Here is a 20,694-nt window from a genome sequence, read left to right on the forward strand (position 1 = left end):
TTAACCCTGTAGCAGACTTGTAAAAGCTTTTACAGTAACAAAGCAATTAAATATCATACCTCATGTGAGAAAAAAATTATTAGCTGACAGGAAAAAAAAAATCAGTGAATATTTTTGATGGCAGGACTGTGCCACTGGACTTTTTTGACTAAGTACTATGGTATGTTAGCCTTGAAGAAACACACGTGGGTTACTGGATCAGCATAATTACCTTCCTTGCTTCCTCTAAATAAGAAAAGTGCAAAATCCCTGAATAACAGCATCAATTATAACTACAGTGTGAAAGTTTTCAAAAGAAAATAATGGCTGACCTTACTTGCAGTCTTTTCACATAAACAGTTCTAAGAACTTATTATGTTCTCAGAGACTGAAATCTGCAAGATGCTGAACATCTTCCCTCAGAAGGAAAGGTGACAGCTGTGAATATCGGATTTGGAAGGTGTGCTGGTTTCGGCTGAGGTAATTTTTTTCACTGTAGCTAGTAGGGGACTACGGTTTGGATTTGTGCTGAGAATAATCATTACAAATAGATGTTTTTGTTATTGCTGAGCAGCACTAACACGGAGCCAAGGCCTTTTCGCTTCATGCTGCCAGGTTAGCAAGGGGGCTGGGGATGCTTGGGAAGCTGGGAGGAGACACAGCCAGGACAGGTGACCCCAAATGACCAAAGGGATATTTCATCCCATGTGACATTATGCTCAGTGTATAAAGAGAGAGGAAGAAGAAAGAAAGACAGGACATTCAGAGTGATGACATTTGTCTTCCCAAGTGGGGCGTGATGGAGCTCTGCTTTCCTGGGGATGGCTAAACACCTGCCTGCCCCTTGTGAAGCAATGAATTGATTTCTTGTTTTGCTTTGCTCATATGCACAGCTTTTGCTTTCCCTGTTAAACTGTCTTTATCTTAACCCAGGAGTTTTCTCACTTTTACCCTTTCAATTCTCTCCCTGACCCCATTGGGTGGGACTGAGTGAGTGGCTGGGTGGGGCTGAGCTGCCAGCTGTGGTTAAACCACAACAGTTCTTTTTGGTGCCCAACATGGAGCTTAGAAGGTTTGGGGTAAGGACAGATTTGACTGGAATATGTTAGATGGAATTTAACTGCTGCTTGGCTGCTTTGGACAGCCTCTCGTGCTTGCCCTGGGCTCGACTACCCTACGGTGTATGAGAGTCTGAGCTCATGAGTGGCTGCTTTTTGCTCTCACTGCTTGTTGTTCTGCTGATCACCTCGCTCTGCTCTTCCTGGGAACATTTTGATATCAGCAATGGTGATGCACAGGGACTGGTAGACGGCTGGGGCATGGCTGCTGTTTGTGGTGCTGTGCTGGACATGCTGGACCTCCAGTGTGAACACAAGTCAAGGAGACAAGGACCTGTGGATGAGTCCATAGGGATATCCACCTGCAGCCCCTGGAGGACTCATGCCCAAAGGAGCAGGTAGATGCCTGAAGGAGGCTATGACCCTGTGGGAAGCCCACACTGGAACAGGGTCCCGGCAGGACCTCTGGAGCCACAGGGAGAGAAGCCCACACTGGAACAGGTTTGCTGGCAGGACTTGTAACCCCATGGGGGACCCCCCCTAGAGCAGCCTGTTCCTGGGGGACTGCACCCTGTGGAAGGCACCTACACTGGAGCAATCCATGACGAACTGCAGCCTGTGGGAAGGACCCACAAACCCCATGCTGCAGTAGGGGAGGAGGTGTTCCAGCCACTAGAGCAGGGATTTCCCTGCAGCCCCTGGGAAACAGAATTTCTTCTTTTGCTTTGCTCATGTGTGTGGCTTTTGCTCTCCGTGTTAAACCTTCTTTATCTCAACCCAGGATTTTTCTCACTTTTACCCTTCTGATTCTCCCCCACTGGTGGGCCAGCTGTGTGGTGCTCAGCTTCCAGCTGGGCTTAAACCATGACAGAAGCTTTGATATACAGGAAAAAAATCTTTGGCTTTAGCTTACAAACTTCACTGCGCTGTTGTCAGTAAATAGTGCTCAGTCCAGGCCTCCTAAAACCCAGTCTTAAAGAATAAAAATTCCAAATAATTTCCATCCTTCCTGTTAGCTTGCACTGGCTTCAGCCAATAGACTAAAATTAAGGTATTAAACAATATGACTACAATAAAAAGCACAAGGATTTAGTCGATTGGGAAAATTCTCTACAACCTCATGGGATAACATGTATTTAGAAATATGCTTCTATTTCAGTATGAAAAGTATTGAAAGTCATTTGAGCAATCAAAAGATAACTCACTAGCAACAGACTTACTTCAGATCATGTTAAAGAGCAGCATCACTGATATACTCTTTAAGCCCATATTTTTCAATTAATTACAAAACCACTTAAAAAAGTATTTATCAAATAGAGTTGTAAAATACTTTTACTATCTCTCAGTTTTTCTCTACAGAAATAAATACAAAGGTTTTGCTCTGTGTAAAAAAGGTATAAAAAACACTTTAAAGTTGCAGTAACACTACTAGATCAGCAGAAGTGAAGCAGCAATTAAAAAAAAAAGAAAGTAGAAAATTGGTTCCCACATCATTTACCTTTCAAGTGTCCAAGTCAGCAAGGCAGTCTTCTCACCTAACTGTATGCAACACGTGTTACGAATGCCCTTCAAAGGAATCTCCCACACAGTCCTAAATCATGGCTTATGATGAAGAGATGTCAATGTCCTACCAAGCCTTTACTGTGTTTCCAAGTTATTCCTCAAGAATTTTAGTCTACCTGTTCGTATCATTTCCAACTGACTATTTACTTACTGCATTAAATTATTTCTTATAAACTTAGGTAACCATAGACATTTATTAAAACAAAAGGAACTGTACTTTCAAGTCTGACAGCCTCTTAAGGAATTTTTTTTTGGTGAAATATAGGATACCCATCCTCATACAAACATGTCATTTACTTTCACATCACTCACTCACTAATATTAGTAATAAATTTTAGCTTTCTGTCATGCATGTTACTTTCCCTTCACACAAAATGAAAGAGTTTCCTTTCATCTGTTGATAATAACCTTTTACACCCATTCTACCCTACCAGGTGAAAGCTCTGGAGTTTGTGTGTGTTCCGGAGTCCCATTCCACTTCCAAGCAACTTCACCTGTTTCAACCTGTTCTCCTTGAGTCTCAGTAGTATCATTACAAACAGTCTGAGATTGCAGTGATGGCTGTCCTTGTTCAAGTTCAAAATTCATAATAAGGGAATCAACCAGAGAGTCCAGTTCGTCCAGGTTCATAAAAGGTTGGGCTGTCTTCTGGATAGGGTTGTTTGCAGAAGACAAGGCAAACAAACTGAAATAGTTGTTAATATATCCACCTATGACAGAAATGTTTTCTGCAAAGCTCCTGAGGGGGCTTGTGTTTCTGTACAACCCTATGACAAACAGAGACAAGAAGAATCAAATGCAGCATTTTGCAAAGGGAGGCCAAGTTGTCCTCCCTCTTGCCTTACAGGTCTTCCGTAGCCCATAGGTTACCAACAAGACAGGTGATAACCCAGATAAATACCTTGTAACATGGAAGAAACAACTCGACAGACTTCAGTTAGGCACTGCTCCAATTCCAAATATTTTGCAGCAATCTTAGTGCTTTTCTTTATTTCTCGATACAAAGATTCTTCTTCCAGTAACTGAGATTCTATTTCTTTCTGTATTATTAAATAGCAGTTAAAAAAACCCAAACAAATACATGACAGTATATTATCTATTAAACATGCCTATTATGGATTCAGTCACATACAACAGGCCAATGCTGAAACACAAAATCAAGCTGACACCACGTCACACAAATAAGAGCACCAGAAAGAGTACAGGTTGTTGATGGGGTTAAAAAAGGGCAAATGAAACTAAAAGCCATAATAAGGTTGGCTCTTAGAAGATAGATTAAATGATCTCTCCTGGCTTTTAATTCAAAATACCGATAACTATTGCAGAAGCTGTAATTCACACTGGCATTACTGAACTTAAGGCTTTCAACTTAAAAGAAAACACAAGAGGTGGTTATGCTTATGATGAGAGCAAAACGAAGATAAGAGTACCTCCAGAAATACTTTAAGTGAAATGAAAATCAAAGAGTTTTGAGTGGAAATGCAGTAGCCAGAAAACTAAGCGTTCCAATCACAGGAATGCTGCTGAGACAGGAAGTGTTATCGTGCAAATGTAAATATAGAGAAGTTAATTTCAATTCCTTTTCTTTGATAAATGTATCCTTAAAATTTAAATGCCAGACTCAAAGCACACACATTTTACGAAGCATTTCTCTTACCTTTCTGCAGTAAGAGATGTTATTTTCAAGGAATCTGGCTAATGCCACGACATTATCCTTTATTCGATTTTGAATCTACAAAGAAACTTTTAATTATATCGTACACTTGATTGAAATCAAAGTATATTAATATTTTAAAAGGATAAGAGTGAATACTAGCACACTATTAAGAAAAATTGTCTAAAGCAGAAATAATGTTTTCCACAACATAACATGGAATTTTTCAAATGCTAACAGGTTGCTTCTTCCTCATACTTTACTCTCTACTATGTGTATCATCTGGTATCATCTACTTCGTGATTTACCACCTAAGTAAAATGAAAGCACAAAATAACAGACTGTACCTTACAAAAACCCACTATGATCAAGTGCCTCCAAGACAGAGTAGTTTTTCATCTTACTTTCATCTCACCTCATTTTGTGGACGTTGTTTCACAAGTTTTTTCTGTACTGTTCTTGCTTTCTCCTGTACAGTATCAATGAGAAACTCCAGTCCCGAGCCTACTCCATCATAAATGGCAAGTACAAATTCCTTTTAAAACAAAGGTTCAAAATGCAATGACTAAAGAAACTGATTTGGTCTTAAAAATTTAAATTAAAGCAGATTTTCTGCAGTGGGCTAGAAACAATTTTGGTTTCTGCAAATTGTTCAGTGCAGGTCTATTCAATCACGTGTCATTCTTGGACCACTGGTGCTCAGCACTTTAATCTCCTTTTCCTAACTTTGTTCAGATTTCTGAAAACTCAGTATGGTACTTAAACACAGATTACTGAAATATAAGTGTTGAATTTCAGTGAAACAGGTAGATTTGTATCATTTCAGTGCAGATACAATCCTAAGAGCACAGTATTTCTTTCTCTTTATAGGTGTAAGTTGCACAGATTTAAAGTGCAGTTTTTAAGGGGAAAAAATATCAAGGGTATTAACACATTCATTTTCACCATAAAAATGAATGTACTATATGTACTTAATTCAGTTGATGAAGTTGTTATATATAACAATTTGCTTCTGAGCACAGTTACTGATAATAAGTGTGACAGCAACATTAAACTAACTATTCACAATTACTATTTCTAATAAACATTTTTTTACCTGTAGATTAGAGACAGGAATATTGTTCTCTTCAGGAAATGAAGTATCAGCTGCTGTGACTACTGCCAAGTGTCCTATGTGTTTCATTGTTTGTTTTACTGTTTGGTTCACTTTGCTCCATGCTTCTGTTACCATCGAGGATATATCTGAAGAACACCCCTGAGAAAGAAAGGCACATCATTCACTGAAGACTAGAAAGGACCTGTGGTCACACACTTTCTATAATGCAAGAGTTCATAGCACACAATATTTTGAGGAATTTTTAGCTTTACATCTTCCTAATCACGACTTATTTATCACAGCTGAAAGACTGTGCCTTGCAACCACAGAGAAGCAAACAATTTAGAAAAGAAATAAAATCTTCACAAGGCTGTAGCATGAAAAGGGTAATACTGGCCAGTGGTTTATACACTTACAACAGCAGTACTTCACAGTCTAAACCAGCACTTGCTCTTGCTCCTGCGTATTTTCTTTTACCCTTTTATGAGTAAGAACTAATGCTAATGTCCTGGGCACAGGAAGGTCTGCATTACTCTCAACTAGCACATGAAAGTACCAAAAAAAACCCCAACACCCTTGGCCATTTGTCACTGCATGCATTGGACGTTTAAGTGTTTTTAGCAAGTCTGTAGTAAATACTGCTTTAATGCATACAAGTTCTCTATACACAGAGGAATTCTTTAATATGCTTTACCTGCAACAGTAACTGTAAATAACCTCCCAAGTTCTTGATTTCCCGTTTCATTTCTTCATCAACTTTTATAGATCCAGGACACTTTTGGATATTGTTAAGCCAGAGCTTGCTTAGAACCACAATCTGGTCAAAAGCAGAGATAATTCTGATGCTGTAGGACTGAGCAGCAGGATCAAGATTGAAAACTACAAGAGAAGGATATCTATCAGACCTATCTCCTTGGCAAATTAATGGAGGAATATTAATTCTTGTGAGACACAAATACACGAATGCTTTTGAATCTGGAAGTCATTAGTAATGTTTAAACTCTTGTGAAAATGAGACTTACAGTTTTCTTGACATTCTTCATCTTGCTGTTCATAGGCTTTTGAAATGGCAGACACTCCAGAAAAAATTATAAGCAAATTAGTTAGGAGACTATCTGCTATGCTTTTTCCTGCTTCATGATTCTGTTCCAATAAGTCTAAAGCTGAACTTATAGATTCCTTGCAAATTCCAGGAAGAAATGATTCAGAAAAGCTTGGGCATATGCTGGACTTGCTCTGTGAACCTGTATGACGTAAAAGCAAAACATACATGCAAGAAACTCCTCACAGGAATGAGCAGCCAGTGTGTCTAAACAGTAATGACTATTTACTGCTAACATTCATCTACTCAAGATTGTAAGTCAGGAAAAAATGCATATACAATATCCTAAATACTTTCTAGATTCAGTTAGTATGAAGAAAAATTCAATAGTGACATTCTTTAACATGAATCCATCTGTTTCAACAATCAAATCTATTGAGAAACAGAAGATAATAAACCCCAGCCAATCTAAAATAACTGAATGCATAAAAATATTTGGAGCACCCTGTATTTCAGCAAACAAGTTTGTAAAACCTGAAAAAAAGCTTGGGGAAACCTCAGTAGTTGAATGAATAGCAACAACTCAAGAAAACAAAGTTTCCAAATGATTGGATCAGGATTCAAGCTTTTTCTCCAGTTAACCCATGTAGTTACACACAGTAATGTTTTAGGCAAGTTTCTTAAATAATGTTCATAAAGTGCTGGTCAGGAAGTTTTTGCCCTAAGAAAGTGTAATCAAAAATACAAACCCCCTACTGTTAACAGCTTAACATTACAAACTTGAAGATATCACAAACAAGACATTTTTAGTTTTGCTTTCCAACCTATGCTGCTTTTTTAAAAAAACTATTACAAATGCACATGTTTTCTGCATGTATTAGGTTAAAATTCTCAGTATGACATGAAAGGTGTTCTGCCATATAGCAAGTACCTGATATATAGGAAGTCTGTATATTCTGAATGGGCTGCAATTTTATCTCAGACAAACATCCAGAAATTCTCTTGTTTTTCATGAAACTTCTACTTCTAAGAAAGCATGATAAAATAAAAACATGAGAAAATGTCAAAAGAAAAGAATCTCTCTCCTCATAGCCACTGAAGTTCAATGAATATTAACAGACATTGGGCAAACAACATAAACATCTACTTTTAATTAATGTAACTTTTGAACACAGAACCCAAACTAGAGTGAAAGCAAGCCAATACAGCCCATAGAATAGATCCTACTTACTTGCTTCAGGCTCTTGCTCCTGTAGATGCATCTTCATTCCATATACCCATTTTTAATTCAATATCCTACTGCTGGATTATTATAATCCAGAACTAATTGTCAATGGTCATACACAAAACCCTCTAGCACTAATCAGACATATGCTGCATGTATTCTAGACCTGACCTCAGAAACACTGCTGTGACATCTACCAAACTGCTTCCTGGACACATAATTTTTATCAGCAACATGTTGCACATTAACACACATTTCATAAGTGGTATAATAAGGTAACATATTTAGTTTCAACTTTTCCCTCCTCCTCACAAGGACAAAGTAAATCAAAATTTATGGATATAACTGACATTATAATAAGGGAAAAGAAGGATTAATACATTACTATGTTAGTGACACAAAACCATATTCAGATAATTACACCATTTTTTCCTTTAAGCATAGAGGAGGAGCTACAAATTAGTATTACCTTCTTCTGGAAAGAGAAGAAACTGATGTGTCTGAAAGGTCAGGTTCCCACTCATCAGCAGGATCATAAAACACATCAGCAGCTTTATTTCTATCATTACTCTGAAAAAAATAAAGAAAACAGAGGGGAGGAGTAGAGTTAAACAGAAGTGACAACGTATTCAATACAAGAATGAAGACAACATGTTCTATTAACAGAAGGATAGCTTTAATGTTTTGGTGTATTTTCAGATATATATGTTTACTGCTTCTTACTCAGCACAAAAAATGACCTCAATAAAGTAATTGATTTCTATTGTCCTCTTTCTGTATGATGGATAAATGCACATACATGTGTCTTGGCATTTAAGATGACATAAATTCAAATAAAACCCCAAGATTTTCCTCCTGTATGGATTATCAAAATCTTATCTTTGACAAAGTTTTACTGATTATTAGTGCTTATTCTTCAGCTATTACTGACCTCATACAGTTCTTTCATTGCTGCTAGTTTGCATTCAAATTTCTCTAGACTCCAAAAAGTTGCTATTCCCAGCTTGATGTTACGAACCTGCACCTGCACAGAAGACACTGCTCCTGTTTTATCATCAATTTTGTCGTGCCTAAGAATGTGGGAAAGTTAAAAGACAAACATCAAGACAAAACACATTATTCATATTGCAAAAAATAAACAAGATACTTGTTTATTATACAGAGAATAAAAACATGATACAAATTTCTTGAGACATCATGCATCTAACCAAACCAACCTAAGAGTAGCTGTTATTTTTATGTAAAGGAAAATAGGACTTCCTGCATTCAGAGGCAGAAGTGGATACTAGCATACAAATTCCTGGCTCCCAAGAAATTCAGAACCAAATATATGCTACAGAATTCTACTAGCAGAGTTCTTGTTGAAGGAAGTGAAAATACAACACCTGGAAAACCAGTAAAACACAGACCTCCTAGCAAGTCCTATCTTACCTGCATTTACTACAGCAATTGTTTTAAATGATACAGTTCCCACTGCACTAATACATCTCTGCCCATGCTAAGAGGATCTGAACAATGTACAGGTCCACTTCCAGAACATTCTTTAGCTACAGCTATCAAGTAGTTTGGCATAGCAAGAGATCTGTGGAGTGAAACAACTGGTCCCAAAGGCTGGATGTCCACTGAGGTTTTTACTTTGAGCTACCCCTGTTCCAGGCCTGTGAACTGAGCACCTCCTGGTGGCTGGTACAGCAGCCTCTGTTCAGTTTTGCCTGACAGGAACACAGTATGTTTTAGGACCACTTCAGTATGCGACATGGGCATCAGAAGATTCACTTCCAAAGCACATTCAATCCAAAATTAGTTTTTTGTAGACATACCTTTAAAGTTTTGATGTAAAATTCAAATTCCCATTTCAAAGTAACAAGGTTGAACTACACACTTAACTAAAGCTAGTTTGGAAAGTTCATTTATTGTGTTCAATGTTGTGAGATTGTTAAAAGAAAAACCAACAGCTTCCTGCACATTCAGAATCCACCCCTCAGTTATAAATATATATATTATATACAATCCCTTATAATTAACTGACTCAGATACTCACCTGCAGAAAACAGTGTTCTTCCCCAATGCATTACTAATGGCATTGGCCTCTTTGACCATCACAGACAGCTTCAGAGACTTCCAGTTCAGTGGAACTAATAAAGAAGATAGAACATAATGATTACGTGGATCAAACAATGTGATGCAACAACTTAGGGTTAATTAAAACAAAAAAAGGGCAAAAAGGAAACCAATCTAAAAGCACAGCACAAACACAATTCACCCAACAATATTTCCATGAATTCCCAGTTCATTGGGAAAAAATGACCCTTCCAGGCAAGGTAACCCTTTTAAAAGGTGAGATAAAGGGTATTTCAGAAACAGAGGCATAACCACCAGACACTGTGATAGAAAACTAAACAAAATGAATTCTGTTACTTCAGTTTCCCCAAGGAGTTAATGCTTGACCAGTTCAGACAGAAGGGGATGGGCTCTTAAGCAGCTGGGATAAATGCAGACTACATGTGTACCTAACCACCCTGAGTCCAATTAAAACTGAGCTTTTAACACAGTCAGATAGACACAGCTTATGAATAGAAAGGCTTGTAACAACCAGAAGGCTCTTGTTGTTCAGGGCAGTGTTAGGGGAACAGAAAGAGCTCCTGTATCTGTATCCATGGCCCAATCCCTCTGAGCAAAAGAGAAGTCAGCATTGCCTTTGCAACACGTATATACACACTTGTCATTGTTCTATTCCCACTCCCACGGTTCCTCTGCAGAGTGTGTATTTCTTCAGCAATCTTCTGCTTCTCAGCTTCCAGAGCTTCCAGTATCTTTGCATGACGAATAGTATGGTCTTCTAGAGCCTGGGGAAAAACAGGTAGTGATTTAAAAAAAAAAAAACAAAAAAAAAAAACAACAAAAAAAAACCTCTTAATGCTGTTTATTGAAGATAAATTTTATGTTCCTGACATTTTAAAGACTCTCACAATGAAACTGATACTGAACATCTGCTATATTCATAGGAAATCCTTCATTTTCAAACTCTGATGTTCTTCTGCATTTGCTTCAATATTGCAAAGCTTAAAAAATACTGGAATTAAAAAAAGAAACAGCTTTCAAAAAAATCAAGTCATATTTGTTGCAGCAGTCAGATATATATCAACACCAGTCAAGAACCAGTCACTAGTGACATTAATGTCTAGAGAAATAACTTTTGCCACAGGCAACAGTCTCTAGAGTTTGGTAAGGAACAAAACCATCCATGTTATATAAGGAATAAGGTCAGCATTAGTTAATCCCTAACATTAATACAACATCATACTCAGAATACAAACTAAATACCAGTTCTTCTACATAAAATCATGTACAAGAAAAATACTTCAAAGCATTTCCTTTACAATAATTGGTTTTTAAAAACAATACAACAAAAAAAAAGCCTCCCCAGACAAACCAGTTTATTGCCTAAAAAGCTGCTTTTTTAAAAATTACCTGCTTGGTAGCCAAGGTCTCCATTTCTAAACGTTTCTTATTGAATTGTAGTTCTAGCTCAAGGTTTTGCTTTGCCTTCTCTAGTTCTTGTATTTTAGTTGCAGCTTTTTGGTTATTCATTTCTTGGATTTGCTTCTTACGAGATTCTTCTCTCTGATATCAAAACGGAGAGATGAGAGGAGGAAAATCACTTCAACAGCATTTCTGACCCATCCCTTATGCAGATATTAAGGTTTATTTTCATTTCCAACACTTTTAAAACATGCAGTTCCTGCAGCCTACACAGCCCAACGTCAGCAGTGAAAAGTTATATCCCACATCACAAGCATCACTGTCTCCCATAGAATGTTTAAGACATAAGATACATCATCATTATTATTTTCCCATGCTGTACATTCTATGCCAACTTATTGTATGTTGTAAAAGTGTTGAAAAAACTAACAAAGTAGCATGCCAACCTGGAAAGAAAAAAAGCTATATTAAGTAATATACTGTAGTAATATACTATAGTAATTTTAAAATCTCATGGAATAATTTCTGTAGGTATTTTTCTTTGCATACAAGTTACAATTCCTAGAGTAACTCTGAAGGGAATACCTAGTTGCCAACTTCTTGTGTTACTGACTTTTTTTTTTTAAAGAATGAGGCATTCTCTGAGACACTTAGAATATTCCAGACAAAAACCCCCACATCACAAACAAACCAACCCCAACCAAGCAGCAAACAGATACCGCCAGGTACAGTTTCTGTTATTGATATGTTTGATGTAATAATGCAATGGCAACTTACCACCTCTGCTTCCAGTGATTTTATTTTGCTTTCATAAGCTTCTTTTTGTGAGGTCAGCTCGTGTTGAACCATCTCTTTCGCAATCTGGACACTTTGCATCATTTCTTCCTTGGCTTTGAGCCGAGCCTCTTCAATTTCTGACTCCAGACTACAAGTATCATACATTTAGAACACTGCCTTTAATCTCTTATAGGTTGCATAGAGATTATCAACTTTTTATTCCTATCATGAGGGTTTGTTAAGGTATTGTTTTGTTGTTTGTTTGTTTGTTTTTTAATTTTCATACTTCACCTATTTTACATTTCATAGGGAAAACATAGACACTGGTAAATTTGAAAGACATTCCGGAGTTTTTAAGTCCACTCAATTTCCATTTTCATTTTATTACATCACTTTCACAAAATTAAGTACTGTAATGGAAACCCACTAAATCACATTAAGATGGGACAAGTGAATTTTAAGTCAGTGAGTCTGGCATTCTTATAACTCCCAGGAATGAAGCAAGTACAAATAACACTTCATCTCTCAAATTCTCCCTCATCAGGTAAGACTAAGGTTACAACTTTGGGTTCTTCACATTTTCCTAAGGCATTTACTTTTCAGGTTTTAAATCTCTCCAAAACATCAAAAGTAACTTTCAGACTCATCATATGCTTGGAGAGAAACACAACCAAAGAGAGACACTGCTTTGAGGAGCCCTGGAGCTCAGTGTTTCTCTAATCATGGTCTACATTCTTGATAACTGAACTAGCTTGTGCTGATTCACTCTCAGAGGTTCACTCTCATTTCAGCTAAGTCTGGGACTTGCATTTCCATTACAAATAGAGTTGCTATTTTCCCTTACTGTGAAATAACTGAAAGTTATTAATTATTTCTTAAACTAATTACATGGTTGAATTAACTATTAAATTTATCTAAAGAACAAGAAGAACTAATGCTTACTGTGTTCTCTGTGCAATAAGCAGCTCGTTCTTTGCAAATTCAAAATCTTTTGGACCATCATGCAAGCACGTGGTCCCACAAGAAGGTGTTTTAACTTTCTGAACCTCTGCTGGATGATTAAACCTGAAATAATGATCTCCCCCAAGGATCACTCGGTCACCCTATTGCGAAAAAAAAAGAATTCTTCTAAAAATTTAAATTTATAAGCAAAAATTTTCAGTGCTTAAAACACAGCAGGTAGAGCTAGAAATCAAAGATGAAGAGACAAATATTTACAGTTACAGAGCCTTCTAAGAAGGCTGCAGTCTGAAGTTGAAATATTAACAAAGCAAAGAAATCCACACATGCACATATTACTATTATCAAATTAATCACTTACGTGATGCAGAACTGTTGGCTCCAAAATGCATTTTCCATTTACATACGTCTTTGCTTCTCTCAGTGGAATAATACTTACTTGGCCAACAGCATTTTTTATAACACTGAAAACAAGAAACATTTACAGTATCAGTAGCTCATAATAATTGCAAGTGATATTTCTTACTAGACTAAAATTCATGCTTTAGATTGTGTTCTGTTATTGTCTTTCCAAATGTGTATTGTCTTCATACTATTTAGTCATAACACACATAATTAAGAAATGACAACCTATACTTTGGAAGGAACCTATATTTAAATCTAAGAATCTACTGCTAAAAAATTACTACAATACCCTGAGCATTCCTTTCATAACACCTAATTTCCCAACATATCTGCATCTTTCATGGGCTTAGTAAGTGATTAGTTAAATTTCTTACAGCCTTTTGTCTGAGATTAATTGCACAGAATGCACTTGAAACAGTATTTCTGCAGTATGGCCAAACTGATCTCTATTTTTATTGAAGGAAGAACTATCAAGACATTTCACTTTTCTAATGAACTTAATGTAACAGTTATCTACCACAGAACATGATTTGATCAGGTCTCATTCATGCAGAAACACTGCAGAAGATTTTGCTACATGAATGAGATGAATAAAGAAATTAAACTACCCCAGTCAACAATTTCTTAGAGGGAACAGAAGGAAGATGCCTTAATCATTAAGCAGTAAAAAAAAAATATCCCTAAATGTTATTTTCTTGGCTAGAAAACCATGTTTTGTTACTGCCAGAAGAAAGAGTGACTCCAAAAGAAAGGGAAGAGTGAGAAGAAATATTAAGTATAAAAATAACACTACATACCAATGGTCATCAGCAATCAGCACTCCCGAAAGCTGGATATCATGTTTTGAATTTGGTTTACACCTTCCAACTGTAGTTTCTCCTTCTTTGATCATATACAACAGCACCTCAGAAAGCTGAGGATCTTCATTGAGATTGACAAGGTTTGGTAAATGATTGTCCATTTTGAATGCAATTCCAGCTTTCTAGATAAAAAGAGAGCTCTGCATAAAAATACAATTAACTTTGTGCATTCAAATACCTACTTTAAATCTTCCTATAGTCACAGCAGTCTGTTAAAAGAATAGTATTAGGGAAACCAAACCTTACAGCTACTCCCATTATTCTGCAAGGTTTGCTGATGTTACATTTTCTGTACTATCTCCCATAGAAAGAAAAATGTACCTGCAATTCCTCTATATCTTCCAATTTCCTTTTTTCTGCTTGTTCAAATTTTTCTTTCCAGGCCCTTAATATTTTAAGAGAAAATAACACAACATATTAGGAGAAAAATGACGGCATATAAGTCTTACTATTTCTATTTTAAATTAAGACATTCATGACTGCCTGACCTTTGCATTTCTGCCATGTTCCTCTCCTGTTGGTGCAGCTCTACCCTCAAAGATGTTATTTCCTGCAAATAACGCCTGTATTTTTCACGATCAGTGTTCAGAGCACTTTTCTGAGCTGCCTTCATCCTTTCAATTTCAGCTTTCAATTCTACATTAGACAAACAGACACAGCGCCCATAAGAAAAGAAGACAAAATAGGGTGTAGAAACTTCAGTACAATACTAGAAAATTCATCCTGTTATTCAACTGAAAAGACAAAACACATTTCCCTGTTTCAGGTTCTCAAGTGTAACCTAAGATATCACTTAAACTTCGGGAAAAAAAGCTCACAAAGAATAATGATATTGAAACTAGGTTGTATTAGCCTAGCTGACAAGCGGTCAGTCAACACAACAGATTATTAGTAGAAAAAAAAACTTATGAAGCAATAAGTAAAACACATGTGCAAGTGAAAAACCCTCAAAGACTGCAGATGTCAATCTCACCTCTGATTAACTTCACATTTACATCTTCATTTACTTTAGCAACGTTGATAATTGAACAAGCCTGCTTTGCATAGCGAAGGGTGCTCAGCGTTTCCTCCGTACTGCTCGCAGCTGGACTCACCGTGGCAATCATCGTCGTCTGGGAATTCCCACCAAGACTTTCCTTCAACAACCTTCATTTCACAGGAGAATACAAGTCAATCCCTGGCCCTCATACTGAGAGAAAAATTCACAACTCCTCAAGCAGAACAAATTAAATAAAAAAATACTCAGGGTCTTGCTACTTATTTGAGAGGGACCGTTAGCTACTTAAAATACAAACCGAGGTCCTGTTTGTTCTTTATCTGATGCAACAGGCTAATTTCTTCCTTCCATAGGTCATTTGAGAGAGGAAAGTGATGCTTCATGAACAGATAAAGAAAACCACAATCTCAGAAAGCCTCTACTTCTATATAAAAAAAAATTCTGAAGTGTACATACCAAGTAAGGACAGATTCGCGGTAAGGAATGAAAGTTTTCTTTCCATTTTGAAATTGTTTAGAGAGCGCAGAAATAACCCTTCCAAGGGTTAACAGCGATTTATTGATACTCACACCTTCCTACACAAAGCAGAAATAAAAATATAATAGAGTTGCACCTTCTTGTGTGATGTTATTGACTGTACTGTTGATTAATTGTGCTTGTTCAATGTATGGTACAGCTGTACCACATTAAATGTTACGACTTATTAAAAAAACAAACAACAATAAGATGCAAGAGCTGTCTAGAACATCCTCATTTGGAAAGAACAAAGACTCTGCCTTTAAAATAAGTGGTGTTAAGAGCCATCAAACTTATGAAGGCAGCTTGAAATGAAGTCTCTTGTTAGAAACTCGATTTAATTAGATTCCTGCAAAAAGGGGCAAGACCCAACTCTGTGTGATATTTGATTCACTATTTGCAAAGTCACATCAACAGTTTTCCCTCGCTCCTCTTGCAGGATCATTAGACCTGCGTAGCATGGGAAGTGCTGTTCTAAGCAAGATGTGCCACATTGCACAGTGCAGACACCTTCTTCAGGCCACCCACCCTCCCAGCAAAACATGATGTAATACTTATAAGGGCTATACACATCCTCCACAGCTACAGCTCCTGCCCAAGAGTCCCACTAGGTGAGTATGCTTTGGAGTTTAAGGATATTATTAGGAGTGAATCATTTTCCACAGATTTCCAGTCCTGATTTACCTTCAGCCTCTCTCCAGTGGTCTGAGCTTTTGCACAGCACTCACTGCCAGCTAGATCAATTAAATTGATGTGACTGGTAAGCCTACGATCACACTGTTCTTCATTCACAAATTCTACCTGGAAAAAAAGGGAGATGTCAGCATTCAAACCAAAATAAGAAGCCTGAGGACAAGCAGAAATGTGAAAAGCTGTTCACAGTAAACACATTAAAAATTGATGCTTCCATTTATTTTTGACAGGATATCCTCATGTACATCCCTTGAAGGAGAGCAAGTTCAGATTTTAACCATAGAATCAGTTGGCTGTGGTTGATTAACTGCATAAGCATAAACTGCAAACACAACAGATTACCAAAGATTTGGGTCTGAAGTTTGACTATTGCAGTTATCCAAAAAACATGGAAATCAGTAAGCTATTACTGACCAACCAAGATCAGGTAAGTAGTTAGTGGAAAAGGCTCAAGACCAGTTTTGATAGGGAAAAATCAACAATCTAGTGGTCACAATGGCAAGGGGGAAGAAGGAAAGAAGATCAGGAAACTGGGATGAAAAATTAAACCCATCAAGAATACAAAAAACACAAACCAACAAGTTATTTGTTCATAGAGAAAATTGACAGTCTGTAGGCTCCTGAGGAGCTCTACCTATTTCTCTTCTGTCTTCAGGCTCAACTCACTAAGTCAGGTTTTGTCTTTTAAGCATCTGTAAATCGATGAGGAGTTGTAGTCCCTATGTCCTAGAGACACATGGGGGAAGAGAGGCATCCAGAAGCAAGGAAACATTTGTTCAGTAAATTGTGTTGAAACTGAGCAGAAACTGCATCTCCTACTGTTGTCCCAGTCCATCGCTTGCAGGAACTCGGCACAGCTATGCACCTCACACAGCTTAAACTTCTCAGAAGCTAAGATGTGTGGGCAGCAGTGTGAAATTTGGTCTGGCCTCAATTAGGATTCCTGTTATATCTCAAAACTCACACTGAGAAGCTTGGAACTACTCCTAGATCTGTCAGTCTAGAACATATTTATATTGCTGCTATAAATATATGTAGCACAGAGACATAAGAATCCACTCAAAGCACATGAAAGAAAACAGCTCTTGCTGTGTAGAAAGCCACATTAAAATGCCCTGTGCTTTTCTCCAAGATCTTCAAGTATATTCTCACAACTTTCTAGGCAGCACACAAAACTTTTTACTACTCGATCTGAGCAGATATAAAAAAAAGAACAACCCAGCGATACCTTGGTCTGCGTCATGACAAGGGTGAAGACAGAATGAGATCGGGAGCTCTTGTCATTCATTACCGTAGCAGCCGTTGCTCTCTGCTTATTTCCTAGTTCAAGCCAACTCTGTAAGAGAAAACAACTTAGGATGTGAAACCAAAACCTGCTTTGGAGAGTTAAATAAAGGTTTTTATGTTTGCCAATAAAGTTATTAACAAAAATCATGACTGCATGGGAAGAATGAAAACTTAAACTTAAGAGATCACCATGTGAAAAGTGACACTTAACTGTATGAATCTACTCAGCTCCATTATATTGGGCTAGTCTTCACTATCCTTTTACAAAAACAGCTGAAACATCATAGACTACTGGACAGTCTGCACTTTTTTCCCATCCATGGAAATTATTTTTCAGCAGTGAAGAAAGGAGCAAGTAGAAATATTTGTATTCTCATTTAATAACCAAACAAGTCTTACCTGAATATCAGAGTAAGAACGAACAACATTCCTAAGGTGGGGGGAAAAAGAAAAGTTTGGGTTAAGACAGTTTTCTTTCTATAGTTTTCCCTGCTGCCCGAGTTCTGAAGCATTTCCCAGTTACAAACGAAACACAAACACACAATGAAAGCTTCAGTTGACTCGAGACTTTCACACACTTATTTCCCTAGGGCAATACACCACAGGTATGAATTTTTCTAAAACTACATGACACAGAGCTCTTGCTTGATTTACTGGTGAGTACACAAGCTTTCACAGAGCCTCAAGATAACGACTGCACTCTTTCAGGGTTCTACCACACATCTTTTAAAATACAAACAGTTAAGACTTACACTGTCAGGCCTTCCACATATGGTCCTAACACTGGATGTTCTCTTACACGAAGCTGGTGAGAGTAATTTCAAAATAAAAAGTATTAGTAGTGCATTAGTTAGATCTAGCACTCAGGAGTATCTTAAAAAGAAAAATAAAGACATTCTGCAACATAAATCTTTTATGTTTCCAAGTTAAGTAGCTTACCTTAAAATCACTGACAAAACTCACTCCTGCTTTAGACAAGACAATATAGTCTTAACTTCTATATAACAAGTCCACATAAGTCTCAAGCTTAGGTTAAAGGACTTATTTCAAGAGCAAGTTGAACGTACTGTAATATCTTTATCATAAACTAATACTGAGTTTATACATAAGTGGTCAGTATAATGTTCAGTGTCAAAGAACAGAAAATATTTTTTTTGATAAATCAGATATAATAAATTCCTTCCTACATGTCTTACATAAGACAAATTTCTTTAATTTGTTTTTTCTTATTCTAACAAACAAACACTACAAACTAGCTCAACTAGTTCAGTGACATAGTGATATTTTTGTTTGTTTTTTTACTTTAATCCTTCTATTCACAACTAAGTTACTTAGATAGCAAATCAATGATCATTTGCCAATTGTGTATTTCTGTTTACAGAATAGATGCCGCTGCTTGGAGGTTATGCATATACTTGTTTCTATGAGCAACTTACTTGCTGTTTTTTCTGCCCATTTTCAGCTTTAAAGACAAGCAAATCATGGATTTTCTCGTTGTATATTTCAAAGAAGCTCATTTCAAGATGATACAAAATCTAGTAAAATTAATAATAAAAGAGGTATTAATATGGTGCACAAAATATTTTCATTATTGTTTGTTTCATAAATTAACTTAGATTGCCAGATCCTGATATTCAATGTTACAAGCATTTGTACTGAAGGGATTTTCCAAAAGAAGTTATATCATAAAACAGTTCGGATTGGAAGGGACCTTTAAAGGTCATCTACTTGCTAATATCAATAACACAATTTATTGGAATTCCATGCACAGCCATTTCCAGATGGAAGCTATCAAGCATTAAAAGAAGTATATAACATCCTCCTTAGAAGTTTCAGTGTTGGGTTTCAACAATAACAGCAAAACAAAACCAACCAACCAAACAAAACCACACCAAAACTTTCATGAAAACACATCTCTTTCCTCTAAAGGCATGAAGGTTTTTTGGTGTTTTTCTAACTAAAATGAAATTTTCTTTAAGAGACAAGGAAGATTGCAGCAAAACCTCTAAAACACTGAAGTCAGAAGCACAAGATTCAAGACAACTTCCTGCAACAGAATCACTTACAATGCATAAGCAGAGGAATAACGAAAGCTCTGCATTTTTCAGAAGTTATACTCTCTAGCCAAACTCAGCAACAAAGATTGTTGGTTACTTCTTAATTCCTCATTGTCTATCAAATCCACTGCAGGAGCAGAATATTGTATGTTCACTGGCATTAGGATTCAAAGTCCAGAACTCAAACAAAGCAATAAAGAAATCTGGAATAGCTAAAAAGGGAAAAGTTTGTCTGCATAAACTTAACTGAATGTTAAGGTCTACTGAACTGCAAGTCATTCCTAACAGACGTGAACAAATACATAGATAAAGCAAATGCAAAGAAAATGAGGGTAGTTATTTTTTATTTCAGCAAGAACACTGAGCTAGAATAGGAATACTATTGAAGTGTGTTTTGCTTTGAGACATGATGTTTAACAATACATTTATATTTTTCAACTTCAGTTCTACTGCCTCCACTGCAAGTGTGGAGCCCACTGGGATTTATCTTGCCCTACATAAATCTTATATTGTAAGACATGCAATATAGAGAAAAGAACCCTAGTCTAGTGATACATTAAAAATATCATGCCTGTATTTTTTTCACGTTATTGCCATGAAGGAAGTAAAACTATGTTGATTTTGACTACTTAGGGAACCCTGTCAGTCAGAGCTACCAGCAGATATAAGATTTGAAGCAGTAAAAGAATATGAACATTAATAAACAGATCAGCACTAAGTTATCAGTTTCCTCATATTCCAATGTAAGGTCAGTAGCATAAGCACATCACCTGTTCCTTGTCCATCTGTGCTATTTGATTGAAAAGATCTTCACAAAGTCTTGGAATTATTCCTCGGTCTTCATCAAATCCCATCATCCTGTGGTTACAAAAAACCTGCTAGTTTAGCTTTGTAACTCTCTGTAGAGACTTTAGCTGTGCATCTCTACAGCTGACATGCCATATGCTTTTGTGTTATAGAAGTAATGAGCAACAGAAATAAATCTGATCTGAGTTGATGTTTTTTTAAGCAGGGAGTTGGACAAGATGATGTCTGGGGTATT

The 20,694-nt window shown here is 36.8% G+C and overlaps 1 protein-coding gene across 1 annotated transcript; it reads right to left on the reverse strand.

Moving 5' to 3' along the window:
- Nucleotides 1-1,869: 1,869 nt before the first annotated feature.
- On the reverse strand, nucleotides 1,870-20,512 carry KIF14 (kinesin family member 14). The gene is made up of 27 exons (XM_027880414.1): nucleotides 20,423-20,512; nucleotides 19,032-19,130; nucleotides 18,348-18,400; nucleotides 17,995-18,025; nucleotides 17,537-17,644; nucleotides 16,300-16,416; nucleotides 15,556-15,674; nucleotides 15,076-15,248; nucleotides 14,591-14,738; nucleotides 14,424-14,487; nucleotides 14,040-14,224; nucleotides 13,199-13,301; nucleotides 12,820-12,980; nucleotides 11,878-12,025; nucleotides 11,089-11,241; nucleotides 10,337-10,463; nucleotides 9,659-9,752; nucleotides 8,549-8,687; nucleotides 8,087-8,187; nucleotides 7,324-7,418; nucleotides 6,373-6,594; nucleotides 6,045-6,229; nucleotides 5,351-5,509; nucleotides 4,670-4,789; nucleotides 4,258-4,332; nucleotides 3,502-3,640; nucleotides 1,870-3,367 (listed from the first exon to the last, which is right to left on the reverse strand). The coding sequence occupies exons 1-27, from the start codon at nucleotides 20,507-20,509 to the stop codon at nucleotides 3,012-3,014; spliced, it is 3,561 nt and encodes a 1,186-aa protein (XP_027736215.1). The 5' UTR covers nucleotides 20,510-20,512; the 3' UTR covers nucleotides 1,870-3,011.
- Nucleotides 20,513-20,694: the final 182 nt, after the last annotated feature.

Source organism: Empidonax traillii, unplaced genomic scaffold, assembly GCF_003031625.1.
Source record: "Empidonax traillii isolate 1590-97213 ecotype Southwest subspecies unplaced genomic scaffold, ASM303162v1 scaffold69:size3087049, whole genome shotgun sequence".
In the NCBI taxonomy this organism is placed as follows: Eukaryota; Metazoa; Chordata; class Aves; order Passeriformes; family Tyrannidae; genus Empidonax; species Empidonax traillii.